Raw genomic sequence first — 16503 nt, forward strand, 5'->3', positions numbered from 1 at the left:
GTCACCATCTGTCAACAGATGAAGGCATATATGTATAGATATACACACAATGTATCTTCTAACAAAGCAGTATGGTGAAATTTCCCCTTTTCTCATGTGCTTCAGGATATGCTGGCATTCACTGAAACCAAGCCCAATACTCCTCTTGCCAGAGCTAGTCATATAAAAAGTCAAAAACCTTTTATTTGTGATGGTTGTGGGCCAAAACTGGTTTCCCCCGAAGAAATATATTTTATAGCTCTGTTCATGGGGCATCTGTTCAACTCCAAGGATCTCAAAACCTGTGTGTTCATTTTCACTGCTCATACTCACGTGATACTTTAAGTCCCACCAGCCCAGACTTGTGTAAACAAGTTTTATAGTATCTCTGACTCCTGGTTAAAGTACAACTGTTTTCCACTTCACTCTGGTTTCTATTCAGACGTCTTGCTGAGGCATGAAGGCTTTTGACACAAATGTTCGACAGGCAAACATTTTTCAAAAGAGCCCTTCTTGGTGAATCAGTAACCTAACATCCATATTGGTTTGTAAAAAGGCTATTTGGAATTTCAAAGATGTGGCTGAATACCCACAGTTTGATCTCATGTTGCTTTGCAATCTTATTTTGCATGGAAGAACTTGTCGCCTCTCAAAATGTGTTTTGGCTAAAAGACTATTCTGCAGGTGGGGATTATTCTAGGAAAGGCAAAACCAAAAGAGCCCTGCCCAGGAGAAGTTACTGTGGACTACGTGGCTGCTGTCCAGGCAGAGACGATGGCTGCACAGTTCCCTACTATGCCAGAAATGCCACCTGCTACTGTGACAGTTTCTGTTCTTCAGACCCTGTTGGCTCTATAGACTGCTGCCCTGATTTCTGGACCGTCTGCCACCAGCAGTTTCCTCAACACCCAACCCCTGTAGACATAAGAATATCTCCAGCACCACAAGTGGGTGAGTAATAAACAAATGAATTGACTGCACAGAGACAGAATTTATGTCTTTTCCTGACTGTAATTGGTTCAATATTATAACTTATTTTTAAAATAACTAGATAGGCTAAGAAAACCTAGGAGGAATTGGCTTTTGGAGATGCCTCAAGTACAGTAGGTCCTCAACTTTCATGGGGATTAGGGGGACAAGGCTTCAATAAATTTTATTTATTAATAATAATAATAATAATAATAATAATAATAATAATAATAAACTTTATTTATACACCGCCACCATCTCCCCGAAGGGGACTCAGGGCGGCTAACATGAGGCCAAGCCCAGAATTACAGTACAACAAAATAGAATAAAATACAAACAGCAACTAATAACATCAAAATATAATAATAATAAGAAGAAGAAGAAGAAGAAGAATTAGAAGAAGAAGAAGAAGAATAAACTTTATTTCTACCCTGCTACCATCTCCCCAATGGGGACTCGGTGCAGCTTACATGGGGCCAAGCCCGGACAACATAATACAGCAATAAAATCAAAGCATATGCATCAGACTACAACAACATTATCAAAATGACATTAAAATAATAAAAAAATAATAATAGTAATAATAAAATAAAAATAAACTAAAATACCAATAGACACAATCACGATAGAAATGACAATGGGCCGGCCACATATTCCGAATAAAAACAATTAACAGACTAAAATGGGATAAAATAGTAGCAGGAAGATTAAATACATAAAATAACAGAAAATGAAATAAGCTAGATGCAAACATTTATATTCCGTCCTTCTCACCCTGAAGGGGACTCAGGGTGGAGCACAACATATATACAGTAAACATTCAATGCTGGAACATAAAATAAACTATAAATATATATAATAAAATCAATTATCTCCACTTTAAAATGAATTGTTAAAACCATCTCAGATCAGCCATAACGTATCAGCAGGGTAAAGTTTCCTATTCCTTCCTTATTGCATTGTCCCAAAGGTTTGGTCCCATAGCCAAGTTTTGTTTTTTTGAGGGGAACAAATATGAGTAAAAAACAGGTTTTTTTTTTAATCCAGAACAGGCCCGTAGCCAGGATTTTGTTTCGGGGGGGGGGGGGGGGGCTGAGTCTGAGTGAAAGAGGGTCTACCCTAGCAAACCTTTTGTATCATTACCTCAATACCCCCATGCATATGGAATATATTGAGCATGGTGATCAGATCATGATATGAATAAACATAACAGTTTAAATAATGCACCAGTAAGGCCTTCTCACAGACCACCATGAGAATTTCGGGGGGGAGGCTGAACCCCCCCCCCCCCCCAGCTACATGCCTGATCCAGAGGCAACGCTTCTCTAAGAATATCAAAATTCTCCGGTTTGACTTTATGGTCAGTTTCTGGCAAAAGCTGACCACCGCAGAATTGCACTGGGAGACCTAACAATTCCTAGAGATAAAATGTTAATTAAATCCACAAATAATCAAATCTTCAAAAGTTAAATCTGCAAATGTGAGGCCTAACTGTAGTCTGAATTGTGAATGTACAAAAATGGATGGATTCTGTCCACTGGTATAAGAAGGCGTTTTGTTCCTTTCCTCCTTCTGTCCTATGCAGTGGTGTTTGTGCTTGCAAGTTGTCTTTTGATTATACTTGTCTTTATTATCATTTAGTTTTGTACAATTAATTAGGAGTAATATTTCTGAGTTTATTCTCAACTTGTCTATTTGACTTGTTTTACCTGTGTTGATTTAATTTTCCTGATTGTCACGTGTTTATTTGTTTCAATATTGTTTTTTCTGTTGTAAGGCGCTCCAAGTCCCCTTGGGGAGAGAAGGCGGAGTATAAATAAAGGTTATTGCTGTTGTGACTTGATGAATTTCATAGAATTTTCTTAAGCAAAGAATACTTAGAGGTAGTTTCCCATGACTATAATTGGAAATATAGCCTACAGCACCTGGTATTTCTTGCTGGTCGCCCATCTAAATATTAGCAATGCCTGTCCCCACTCAGCATCCAAATTCAGATGGGATATCGTGTCTCCAGGGTATTTAACTCTGGCAGCCATTCACCCACCCACCCCTTAATTCTCAGAGGGCGGTCATTTAATAATCCAGAGCAGATTTTAGGGTGTGCAAATGCTTTAGGGTGCACATGGCGTACTAAAGAAAGGATAAGGAATGTGTTCTGCTGTAGCTTGAAAATAAGAAACTAAAATAATGTGCAGGATTAATTTAGGGAAAATTACTTCCTATTTTCTAACAAGACCCATTGTGATGTATTTGCACAATGAAACCAAGTTTTAGCTCCTTATTTCTTTTTTTCTATTGCCCTTCATATCTCCAATCAAAAATAATCATTTAAAACTTTATAAAAAATTATTTCTCATTTGCAATTCTGGAAGGCTTTGCAAGGAATAGGAACACTGGTGTGCAGATTAGCAAGTTTTTGTTAGGAGCAGACAATCTTTGCAGATTGCCTGTGGTTTCTTTCAAAATCTATGACCAACATGACAAGCTGAAAATTTCCCTTATTATTGTTAACATAATAGGATTCATTTTTGCTCTTCTTGATGGTTAACTAAATGAATTAAGCACTTTTTAAAAAAGGAATATTCCATGCTCTGTATTCCACGGGTGGTTTCCATTCTGGTATTAGGAAGTTTCATAGAGTTCATCAATTATTTTTGTTGCAATAATCTGTAAAAAAACAATAAGAAGGTAAAAATGATTGCAAATATACCAGCTGTTCCTGATTTAATTTATAAGCAATGTTGCAATTGAAAAATACCATGGCCTTCTGAGATTCTGAGGTTTGCAATTTGGGGAGAGGCAGTTAGGACTCTCCCCAAATACGATTCCCTAACTTCAGTTCACCGAATCCTATAAATGTTGCTATGACAGGGTTGTTGTAAGTGTTTTGGGCTATATGGCCATGTTCTAGAAGCATTCTCTCCTGTCGTTTCGCCCGCATCTATGGCAGGCATCCTCAGAGGTTGTGAGACCTCACAACCTCTGAGGATGCCTGCCATAGATGCAGGCAAAACATCAGGAGAGAATGCTTCTAGGACATGGCCATATAGACCAAAAAACCTAAAACAAGCCTTTTACAATACATTGTTGCTATGACAGTTTACATGGAGTCACAGTACTATAACTGTGTAGTATGAAAAATATCTGGGTTTTTTTGCATGAGAAGGAACAAGGTCTGCTATGCTCTTCATAGAACAAAAAATTTAGTCTATTTTTTTCTGGATAAAGACAGACCAAAATTCATTTGGCTAGGGTTGTAGACAGCGTTGGAACACATGGGTCTGGATCCAGGCATATGCCAACTCAATGTTGATAAATGAGCCTAAAATCACATGTGATCCCAAAGTCCTTGGAATGGCATGTGAGGATCCAGATGTTCAGATGCCCAGCATGGGCTTATAGTAAACCAAGGGATGTAGTACATCTGCCTCTAGCTGGGCAATGCTACTACACCCCACACCCCTCGAGTCCTTGCAGTAGAGACCCCCATCTGGTACATATGCCTCAGAACTACTGGTTACCCAATCCTGGATCCATGAAGCAACTGTAGCAAATAGATAACATGTGCATGATGTAACACAAATATAGGAAGGAAAGGTGGGATGAAGCTCTTGAGACCTCAGCTTCCCATAGCTTAAATATTTGATCACCTGACCAATCAGCCACTAATTAAACCCCTATTTTGAATCCTTTGGCTGGTTATTTATCTATCATGTCAGAAGTGAATTGAGGGTACAGTTAAAATGCGTTTAAAAACACAAAGTTTTAAAAACTTGGCATTATGCTGAATGCCCTTTGATCAGTAGCTGGCCACTTGGTGTTCTTCTGGTGTTGCTCTGTGAAGGTCCTTCATTGTGCATGTGACAAGGCTCAGGTTACATTGTAGTGGATGGTCTATGGTTTGCTCTTTTCCACATTTGCATGTCATGGACTCCACTTTGTAGCCCCATTTCTTAAAGTTAGTTCTGCATCTCGTGTTGCCAGAGCACAGCCTGTTCAGCGCCTTCCAGGTCGCCCAATCTTCTGTGTGCACAGGAGGGAGTTTCTCATCCGGTCTCAGCCACTGATTAAGGTGCTGGGTTTTAACCTGCCACTTCTGGATTCTCACTTGCTGAGGTGTTCCTGCAAGTATATTTTAGGAAGCTGTTTCTTGATTTATGCTGTTGACATGCTGGTGCACCCTGCCTAGCTAGGATTAAATCTTCCAAACCTTAGAGGCACTGGGATGAAGCCAGCTCTTCAGTGCCAAGGCACCTGAGATGCTGCACTCCTGCTTCACAACAATAGCTTCTCAATAAGGAGTGCATCACATTCCCCCCCCCCCCCACATGGAAACTCATACAGATTTTGATATAAAATTTCCTCAGTTTCTGCACTTTTTAATGCATTTTAATGCAATTGTCTTAAAAGTAATTGATTTCCCACATTGACTTTAAAGTGTGTTTCCATACATTTTTCCAAGGTAACGCTTTCTTGAATTTTGTACATTTCTTTGTGTGCAGTTCAAAGAGATAGTGGAGAATATTTCATTTCATTTCATTTATATCCCACCATTCTCTCAACAAGGTGACTCACTTTCCCCTCGTGTTCCCTATATGCTGATCTCTCTCACTCTAGATTCCTTTCTCCTGTTGCAAACATTTGTTCATCAGCTATAGCTTGTTGGTGCAGTCTCAAAAGGTTTTATTATTTTATCTTAGCTTCCATCTTAGCTTTTATCACGGTTAACATTGTTATTTAAATACACAAGCTTTTAATGCCATTTTAAGTCTCATACTTTGCACTGCTTTTTAAACTCACCTTTTAAAATTTATATTTTAATGCCTAAATGTATATTTTATGCATGTTCTACTGATTCTTTTAATGCTGGCCATTGACCAAAATAAAAATATTCTATACTGTTCTGTCCTCACATCATAGTTTTGTTCAAAAAGAGGGGGAAATCATGACAACTGTTTTGATGTTTTGATGTCGCTTCATGTAACTTCTGATGGCTATAAGGCATTTCTGTGGTTAGAATTATGCAAAGTTCATCCTCCGCCAATGCATGCCATTTCAAACTTGATGGAAACATAAGATGAACCTATCACATGATTTTCTGGTAATATTTGTTTAGAGGGGTCTTACCATTGCCTTCTTTTGAGTCTGTCTTCACCACGATCACAAAGTAACTGAGTGGGGATTCACAAACTGCATTATATGGCTGTGTATATCTGGCCTTAGTCTCCCTAAATCATAGCACATCACTCAACTATATTATGATAAAATTTAATATGCAGATTTGATAAATGAAGATTTAATATGGTGTGTAGGTTTTAATGGAATTGAATGGAAGAATGAATGAATGAGTTAATTATTTTGGAGCCTGCAATGACTAACTGCCTGCTTGCTGGACTATAATTAAAAGTTGCTAATGAGAACTGAAAAGTAAACTGTGATAAGAGCTATGACAGTGATAAGAGAAATATTTACATCTGTTTACATCTGTCAACATTTGTTGACCAGAAATGGGATTACCTCTAAAGGCTGTTTACATTAGTCAAAGACAATGCTCTTTCAAATCAAATCCAGAACACAATGATTTGTTCCTGAAGATCAACATCTGTGTCAGGAGGTGAAGACCCAAGATAATTTCAAATAGGACAATGATTTACTACATCAGCAGAATATTCCTATAAAAGATTTGATCTAATAATTCTCAAAGTGTGACAGAGATGCTGTTCACCGGCTGTGTTCTGGTCCATGGGAAGGACTGAGACGGTGTATTTGGAGAGTGTCAGATCTGCTAAGGGAAAGCAGATCTGACACTTGCTCTTCATCTTAAGGGAAGAGTGGTTTTTGAGTCATGATACATTTACAGGGAGTCAGGTTCTGCTGTATGGAAAACAGAGATCTGGTCCTTGGAATTGTTCTTAGGGAAAGAAGTTTTGGCATTTTGATGTTTTAGAAGTTTTGGCATTATGGAAGTTTTGAAACTGTGCATTGGCAGGCTGCAGGGAAAGCAGGGTCTGGCCTACGAGATGTTCTTCTCTAGGAGATGACGGAGGGAGAATGGTGATGTATGCATGAGTATGAATGCATGTACATGTGTATGAATGCTGAGTAAACATGCAATCCTCCTTTCTTTGTTTGTTAGCCAATATAATAGGTGTTTGTGAATCCAATGTAGTTACATAGAATCTGTATGTCCAATGTTATTCTTTCTGTAAAAGTTCTGATACTCTTTCACTGGAAACTGAAATAAAAAGAGCTTATGTTTTAAAGTTATTGAAAAATTATTCATGACAACTGAGACACTATAACTGACCCAAGGACATCCAGTGGGTTTCCATGGTGGAGCAGGGATTTGAAGCCTAGTTTTATAATTCATCACTCAAACCAGTGCATCTTGTTGACTCTCATTTCACAGAGATATTTAAATGTGTATGCATGCTTTATTTACAGGAAGTACACAATATAAAATCTTTGGAGGAGGGAAAATATTGTATCATCAGATGTTTTCAGAAATATTAAATTTGACTGACTTATCAGTAGTACCTACAATGACCACTGTGGGGATACATTCTGGAAGTCTTTCCAGACGTTTATGGGAATGACTCATTTAATGATTATGTTTACTGATGCAGAAAATTGAGCATTTTATTTGGCATGAAGTATAGAATAAATTTAGTGGGTAAAAGTTAAAACTTGAACTGAAAACCCCCCAATCAATTACCTCTCTTGTAGCAAGCAAATTATTCTCTGCTTTTAAAATTCTGTTGACAGGTTGCTTCACAGATGAACAACATCATGGAGAAGGAGCAATATTTAAAGACAACTGCAACTCCTGGTAATAGTCTAGAAATAAAAACAAGCAGGATATCTATTAAAGTGGGTGATATGAGCGGATAATAATATGTAACAAGAGTTTTGTTCCTGGGTTATAAATGTCATTTCCTAACTGGTTCTGTCATAAAAACATGGAAAAATATTAAATTGCAAAAACTTTGTTTTTGTGGGACATCCTGCAGCATATTTTGCTATAGTTTTTCAATGAATATCTCATCGAGTCTCAAACAATTCAACATAGTTTATAGTAGTCACAAAAACGAGGCTTCTTGAGTATAACAACTACTTCCAAAGTAAGCACCACACATTTAAACAGGAATCATACTTTCAAATCAAGAACAGAAAAGTTTTCAAATTTTGTATAATCTTCCTGAGCTCATAGAAACTTGAGTTGACCCTTGAGAAAATTTACCGGTCTGAATGAGTACAAAATGGTACCAACATGTTTGTGTTTGCACCGTTGTGTTGCCATGATCTCTAGATGGTTTTATTTTGGTTAATTGATGGTTTGTGTGTTTAATATCCTGTTTTTATCCTACATTGAACCAAAGAAGCTTAAACATTAAACCACTTTAAAAGTTAGAACAACGTAATTGGAGTAATCTATATTATAGATCTATATCTTTATTTCAAATGAATCAATTCTCTTCCTATCAGCTTTCTTCACTGGCTACCCTTCATGGCCATACTTAGAAATTGGAAATATGATAGTACGGACAATCCTTATATATATATATATATATATATATATATATATATATATATATATATAATCCAGTTGAGTTCTTGCATATCTGTTCTTCCAGCTCCTAATTGTCTTCTAACATCTTGCAGTAGCCCTGTTAGGATATAATATAATTTGCTTTTTCCAAAACGCCTTCTTTGCACATGTGTGTGCTTGGGCAGGGCTTCATTAGACATTCTAATGCAGTGGTTCTCAACCTGTGGATCCCCAGATGTTTTGGCCTACAACTCCCAGAAATTAGGCCTGTCGGTTTCGTTTCGTTAATTCGTTATTTCGTATTAAAATCGTTATTTTTTGCATATCCGAAGCGATATCAAAACATATTTTTAAACCCGGAAGGGTTTAAAAATATCGAAGCAGCAGCCCCATGTATTTTACGAGCTTCAGCTCGTGTCGTTAATGGCATGGAGGCTGCTGCTGAGTGGTGCTGCAGTGCTGGTGCCTGGGAGCCAATCCGGCGCTCCCAAGCACCCCAGCAGTGCACCGTGGCAGAAGCCGGATGGCGCGCGGAGGCCGCTTGTGAGCGCGCGCGCGCCATCCAATGGGCTCCGGCTCCTGCGCCCCCCTCCTCCTCCTCCTCCTCCTCCCAGCTGTGTTGCAGGAAGTGCAGCTGGGAGGAGGAGGAGGAGGAGGAGGAGGAGGAGGGGGGCGCAGAAGCCGGAGCCCATTGGATGGCGCGCGCGCGCTCACAAGCGGCCTCCGCGCGCCATCCGGCTCCGGCTCCTGCGCCCCCCTCCTCCTCCTCCTCCTCCTCCCAGCTGGGAGGAGGAGGAGGAGGAGGAGGAGGAGGAGGGGGGCGCAGAAGCCGGAGCCCATTGGATGGCGCGCGCGCGCGCTCACAAGCGGCCTCCGCGCGCCATCCGGCTCTGGCTCCTGCGCCCCCCTCCTCCTCCTCCTCCTCCTCCCAGCTGGGAGGAGGAGGAGGAGGAGGAGGAGGAGGAGGGGGGCGCAGAAGCCGGAGCCCATTGGATGGCGCGCGCGCGCTCACAAGCGGCCTCCGCGCGCCATCCGGCTCTGGCTCCTGCGCCCCCCTCCTCCTCCTCCTCCTCCTCCCAGCTGGGAGGAGGAGGAGGAGGAGGAGGAGGAGGAGGAGGGGGGCGCAGAAGCCGGAGCCCATTGGATGGCGCGCGCGCGCTCACAAGCGGCCTCCGCGCGCCATCCGGCTTGTGTGACTTTTCAGGGCTGTATATGACCATGTTCCAGAAGCATTCTCTCCTGACATTTTGCCCACATCTATGGCAGGCATCCTCAGAGGTCTGTTGGAAACTAGGCAAATGGTGAGTTATATATCATCTAATACTATGGAATGTCCAGGGTGGGAGAAAGCCATTCAATGCTAATCAAGGTGACCATTACTGCAACATTCACACTTAGCCTGTTTGATCAAGAAATTTTTTTTTTCTAAAATGTTTTGTAAAATATTTACGAAAATTCGTAAATAACAAAACATTTTTTTGGAAAGTTTTGTAAATATTTTTAATATCGAAACAAAAAAACACCCCAATTAAGAATCGAATTTAGAAACAATTTTTTTCTTGATCAAACAGGCCTACCAGAAATCCCAGTCAGTTTACCAGCTGTTAGGATTTTTGGGAGCTGAAGGCCAAAACATCTGGGAACCCACTGGTTGGGAATCACTGTTCTAACGGGAATACAACAATAAAGACTTGATTAATTAAAGAAAATCAAAGCCAAAGTGCTTTGCTAGACCAAACTGCAAGTTCCCTCTCCACCAACACTAAGGACTTTATCCCAGGTAAGTTTCCCCCCTGTTTTTTCTCTGTTTTTACACACTGCCTGTGGGGATGCATCTTGCCAGAATGTGAAAATGGTGAGAAGTGAGGGGAAGTGCAAAGAAGATGAGGGAATGACAGGGATGGCTAGCCACCCTGAAGATGGACCTTGTTGGGGTAAGAAGAGTTCCCACTCTTCAAAATGCTTTCCTCCACTTCTCTCCCATCTGTGGGATAATATCCTTAGTATTCATGAGGACTTAACTACAGCTTCAAGGCACAGTAAGCCAAGGAAATTCTCCTCAAATTAAGTATTTAGTTTTCTGTTAAGCATTATGGGCTGTTAGGAAAACGTAATGATAACTTTTGACTCTTCATTTTGAGAATCCAAAGCTATCATTACATTTTCCAAATGCAACAGATGTAAGCTAAACCAAGTGATTTCCACTGCAGAGTTTAGATGTTTTTAACTGAAACTGTAAATTGGATTTCAACTTTTCATGAGTGGAATGTATACACTGGAGTAGAGAGGGTAAAAAAAAAGCTGCTTCATGAAATTGTACAGTTCTCCAGAACAACATGGGACGGGGTCTGCAAGAAGGTATCAGGAAAATTTCCTCATCTCCTACCAAGAGGTGTTTCCACCAGATCAGAGTTCCTTCTGTATGTGGAAAGGGAACTTTGCATTTGATTAATATTAGTATGAAATCAGAGAAGCAGTTGTCCTATTGTACAGCCATATTCTGGTGAAACAGACATTAGAAACCTTGTCTATAATATGGTTAGACAACTGCATGAGTGTGTGTGTATGGGAGCCACTCTTTCCCTTCCCCAATGGGCATTTTTAGGGTCAATGGAAGTAATGTTGTATCCCTTCCAGTCACACCGGGAGCATCAGTTTAGTGGGCAACCTAAACTAAGTCTGGCACCACTTTGGCTATTTTGGATTTGGGAAAAAAATTCACAAAACTGGGAGAAATGAGAGGACTTTATGGGTCACCATGGAGGCTCTGGCAACTATAAAGTTTGATTTGGGGGCACCTCTGGTTTACAGGTTTCTCTTCTCTTATACATAGTCTAGGGCACTATTTCTTAAATTGTGGGTCCCTTTGGCACAATGTTGAGGTTCGAATTATTTGGCAACAGTAAAAAAAAGGTATGTTAACTAGTTGCTGTTATAAACATTTACACAAATCTCCCTCCTGCCTGGAAGATCCAATGGGGGCTTTGGAGCAGAAATCCCCACTCCTTTACCCAAAGTCCTCTTCCAGCTTTTTCGAGGCAAGGGCGGGGGGGGGGGGGGAGTGAGAGAGAAAGGCTTCAGGTGTTGTCGGGGTGGAGTCTTCTCCCATTAAGTGCAGGGGGAAATGGGGGGAAGGGAGGGGGAGATTGGCAGTGCCCATGATGCCCATCCCTGCTTATCTTGGATCAGCAGGGGTGAGTATCTGGACACCCCCACTGCAAAACCGCAGGGTTTAGTCCGGCTGTGTGGCCTCTATCCCAAGAGGAACTGGGATTTAAAATCCCAGTTCCTATTGGATCCTTTGCCTGTCTGGAACCGCCCCAGTTCAAAGCAGATATTGTGGGATTTTCTGCCTTGATATTCTGGGATATAGGGCTGTGTGGAAGGGCCCTCCGAGAGGTAAGTTAGCCAAGGGGAAATGTGTGGCTGGTTATGATAGTCTCAATATGGATGAATCTCTACTGTAGAATTAATGTAGTTTGACCCTCCTTTAACTGCAATGGCTTGGTGCTATGAAATCATGGGAACTGCAGTTTTACAAGACATTTGGCCTTTCTGCCAAAGAATGCTGGTGTCTCACCAACTACAAAACCCATGATTCCATAGCATTGAGCCATGACAGTTAAAGTTGCATCAAATTCAATTAATTTGTAGTGTTGAGCGAGCAGGGATTTGTGATATGTGTAGCTTTAACAGGGTCACTGCATGTTCATTACAGTGTCAAGCTGATTTCTTTATTTCTTTTGTCAGTGTAAACAAGTCCACAGACAGAAAAGCAATACAGGCAGAGGCAGAAAAAACGGACAAAACAAGTAGAGACATAGGCCCCTTCCAGACAGCTGAATAAAAAAAACACATTATCTGCTTTGAACTGCAATATATGGCCGTGTGGGCCCAGGGCCCTTCCACACAGGGTCCCAGGGCGCATCCAGGCAACTCCTTTATTGCAGTAACTCCCACAATAAAGAAGGGCCAGTCCAGATGATATCCTGGATAATCCCGAATAAATTTGCCACAAACCAGGAAAACCCTGGTTTGTATCTAATTAATTAGATAGTGGATTTATTTGGCACGTTCTTGAAAGGCGTGGGATAAACTCACTATTTCTGGTGTCCAGAAAACTGTGGGAATACCCATCCCCCTCTCCCAAAGTCCACAAACCCCTTTTAAAAGTAAATAAAACTTACCTGTCCTCCTGTACACTGTTGCAGCAGCTCTCCCAGCGTGCAGAAATGACGTGCCAGGAGAACGGGGGGGGGGGGGGGGGAGCTGGGAGAACTACTGCAAAAATGTACTGGAGGCTGGGCTTTCTGGGGTGGGTATAGACAGGCCCCCAGGAACATCTGCGTTTTTAAATGTGAATAATTCTGGGATAAAGGGCTGTCTGGAACAGCCCCAGAATATCAAGGCAGAAAATCCCACATTATCTGAGTATGGACTCAGATATCCCAGTTCAAAGCTGATATTGTGGGATTTTCTGTCTTGATATTCTGGGTTATATGGCTGTGTGGAAGGGCCGATAGGGAAGGAAGGGAAAGGATGTGGAGATGATAAATATTTGTTATTTGTGGGAAAGGCAAGTGGCTCAAAATGCCCTGAATTTTGGATGTCATGATGCTTGATCTGTTATCAAGCCACAAAGCAACTGATACACAAACAGATACAAAGGAGTGGAAGTCCAATTGTTCTGCAGCACTGCAGTCAGCGGGAATAATAAGCACATCTTTTGTGGAACAAGCCCTATGCTCCACACATTTGTTTGTAATTATAACCTCTATTGCTTTCCAATGTAAACTTCTCTGTTCTGTTCCAATTTCAGCAAATGTGTAAACAGCCATTGGAAATGTTCATCTGAAACATGCCTGGTGCGACCCAGCTTAATTAAGCAAATCAATGAGGGAAATTATGGGTAAGAAGAACCCTCTGGTTTTCAGCATTAATGGGCAAAGGTTCCTCTTTTATTGGCAGAGAAAATAAGCTCAGCCTTGTTTTTGTCTCTTTGCATCAAAAGTCTTAAGAAATCTTGCTATATCACTAAGCCCATAAATGGGGACTTGTCTACGAACATTTTAAAAAACCTTTTCATGCTTAGAATAAACTTGTGAAATGTTTTAAAAAGAAGCCTGACAACTCATAGATGCCAAGATATAATCCTTTCAGCTTCCTTTTTCAAGATGAAAAGTGTTAAGAGTTTACAGCTGAGAAAATAAATGCTTTCATGATTTCTTATCTACCTCACACAAAACTCATATTCCATCAGATAGTAATCTGGCCATCCTATCCATAAGGTTGGAAAGTATTATTTGTCAAGTATTTTACCAAGCATTGCCCTTTTCTTCCTGTTAATTATGCCCATGGGAAAAAAATTAGTGTTACTTGCAATTTCCACATCCTACTCTGATAACACAGCATTGCTCTAATAGGCTTACATCCCATTATCAACAGTAGATATCAACACATTTAAAATAACTAATGGATCTGTCTCACTTTCAAATTAGACATACTTCAATCTGCTTCAGTTAATATAAATATAAACTTTGATGCAAACTTACTGATGACAACATACAAAATATTGGATAAAGTAAGTTTTGGCATATGAAAGCGGTGTTCTTAAAGACCACGGATCTCCACTGTGTCAAATCTGTCACTCATATAAGCTGGGCAAACAAGAACATGATCAATCACGGAACAATAGTGCCATAAAAAGAAGGCAGCCGTGTGAGAGCAGAATGTGGTTGATTTATTTATGGCACGTACATACCATCTAATATAATACATTCGGACAATAGGATTGGCTTTATGACCTGTGATTATGTGATCTGTTCTATGTGGTTATGTAATTTTAATTAATATCACTGTTTAATTGTTATGTAATGGATTTTATATTGCTGTTTTATATTGTTGTTTTGATACTGTTGACATTGAATTGTTTCCTGTGTTAGCCACCCTGAGTCCCCCCTCGGGGGTGAGAAGGGTGGGGTAGAAATGGTCTAAATAAAATAAAATAAATAAATAATACTCTGAGACATTCATATGTATAAAATCAGAAATTATCATATTTTAAGAAGTACAAGTCGAATATCCCTTATCCAAAATGCTTAGAACTAAAAGTGGTTTGGATTTCAGATTTATTATTATTATTATTATTATTATTATTATTATTATTATTATTATTTAAAAACTGTATTGGCATACATAAGCAAAGCAAAGTTTATTCATTAGTCCACTGACCGTATTAACATTAAAAACAAAAACAAAAACGTACACAAATAAACAATAATCACTATCCTAAGACTCCCATAATAGTGAACTAACATACATTCAAACTTGATACATGTACATCATGAGGTATTTTAGAGATTGGATCCATGTCTAAACACAACATTTATTTATGTTTCATATTCATTGTATACAATGACTCAAAGGAAATTTTGAATTTTGGAATATTTAAGATTTCCAGAAAAGGGAAGCCCGATCTTTAAACACTTCATAAGTATTTATTAGGAGAAACAGTTCATATTGCAGTTTCCATTTCTTCAAGAAAGATAGAAATTTACCTTTCCCTACTAGCCTTTAGGAAAAGAGTCAAAACCTCGCTCTGTGAGCAGGCCTTTGGAAACTAAGGCAATGCAGTATTTCTTGAATCAAAACTTTGTGCAATTGACCTTGGAACGGACTCAGATCATGAACTTTGGATAGCATGTTTTCTAGGTTTTTAATTTTTTAAATCTGTTTTAACTCTGTTTAATATTTTGTAATTTTTGAAATGTTGGGTGATTGTTGCTGAGGCATGACATTGTGCCATTGTAAGCCACCTCGAGCCCCCCTGTCGGGGTAGAGAAGGGCGGGGTACAAGTATGGCAAACAAATAATAAACAAATAGCTCTATTCAGGAGACTTGTAGGTGTCTAATGAAACCCATCACAAGGAGGCTTTGTTTAGATGGCCTTGGGTCCTTTCCTGGCACAAAGGAGAATTATCAAGCCAGTTGATCAATGACTAAATCAATTGAGGTCCACTTATTATGCAAGGTTGTTGAATGTGGTGTCATAGAATCATGGAATCATAGAGTTTCATTTATGAAGACCCATAAAGAACTAAAGGACCTGGGGATGCCAAGACAAGTTTCTTCTCCAGGTCTCCAGCATAATTCTATGGTCAACATCTGATGGAAGTTTTGCCAGATGTTCCAACAGATGTTGACCATAAAAAGGCCACTGTTAACTGCATTATATGAGTCTATACTGACCATATGATGCAGTTCCAAACTGCATTATATGGCAGTGTAGATAGAGCTGTAGAGAAGACATTTCCCTCCATGTTGCTAAGTTTTCTGTAGCAATTCTATGGTATAGGTCAGCTGGGAAGCTCAAGACACGGTTCATTTAAGGTAAAAAGCCCCCTCCCATATGCATACATTATATATGAAAACTGGTTAATGCAAAGGGTTCTGGAACATATTCCTTGTGTTTTATGAAGGCCTACTGTAAATAAATAAATAAATAAATAAGTCTTGTTTATTTGTTGCATGTTTTCGATCATTTCTGATCGAAAGCAAACCTATCATGGAATTTTTTGGCAAGATTTGTTCAGAGAAGATTTGTTTTATGGGGTTTGTACCCTGGTGTCCAGTCATAGCCCAATGTTGAAACCACGAGACTATACTGGTTCTTGGATTTCTCTTTGCCTCAACTCATTTATACTCCTTTTACACGTGACATCAAAATCACAACAAACCATCTTGATGGGTATATATTACTACCCTAATTAACATAGTAACTGGCTCATCTTCATTTATGCTCATTTCATGCACAAGGGTAGAAATAACTACTACACAACAAAACCTTTACATTCACTCCTGGAATCCTTCAGCTACCATGGGCATTGGCTTATACTCATTTACGCTCACAAAAATCTCAATAAAATACAGCAAAACTTCTGTATGGATATGCAATTAGAAACTGCCCCTATGAAGTAGAATCTGATAAAACTACTAAGCCTTAAAA

The 16503-nt window shown here is 39.8% G+C and overlaps 1 protein-coding gene across 1 annotated transcript in view; it reads left to right on the forward strand.

Annotated features, from left to right (window-relative positions):
- The first annotated feature begins 395 nt into the window (after positions 1 to 395).
- The window catches only part of TINAG (tubulointerstitial nephritis antigen), a 48567-nt gene continuing 32459 nt past the window's right edge, over positions 396 to 16503 (forward strand). The window contains exons 1-3 of the mRNA XM_060788146.2: positions 396 to 930; positions 7714 to 7777; positions 13317 to 13406. Coding sequence (XP_060644129.2) covers positions 555 to 930; positions 7714 to 7777; positions 13317 to 13406 — 530 coding nt within the window. The 5' untranslated portion in view covers positions 396 to 554. The remainder of the gene's footprint in view (positions 931 to 7713; positions 7778 to 13316; positions 13407 to 16503) is intronic.

This window comes from Anolis sagrei, chromosome 1 (genome assembly GCF_037176765.1).
Source record: "Anolis sagrei isolate rAnoSag1 chromosome 1, rAnoSag1.mat, whole genome shotgun sequence".
In the NCBI taxonomy this organism is placed as follows: Eukaryota; Metazoa; Chordata; class Lepidosauria; order Squamata; family Dactyloidae; genus Anolis; species Anolis sagrei.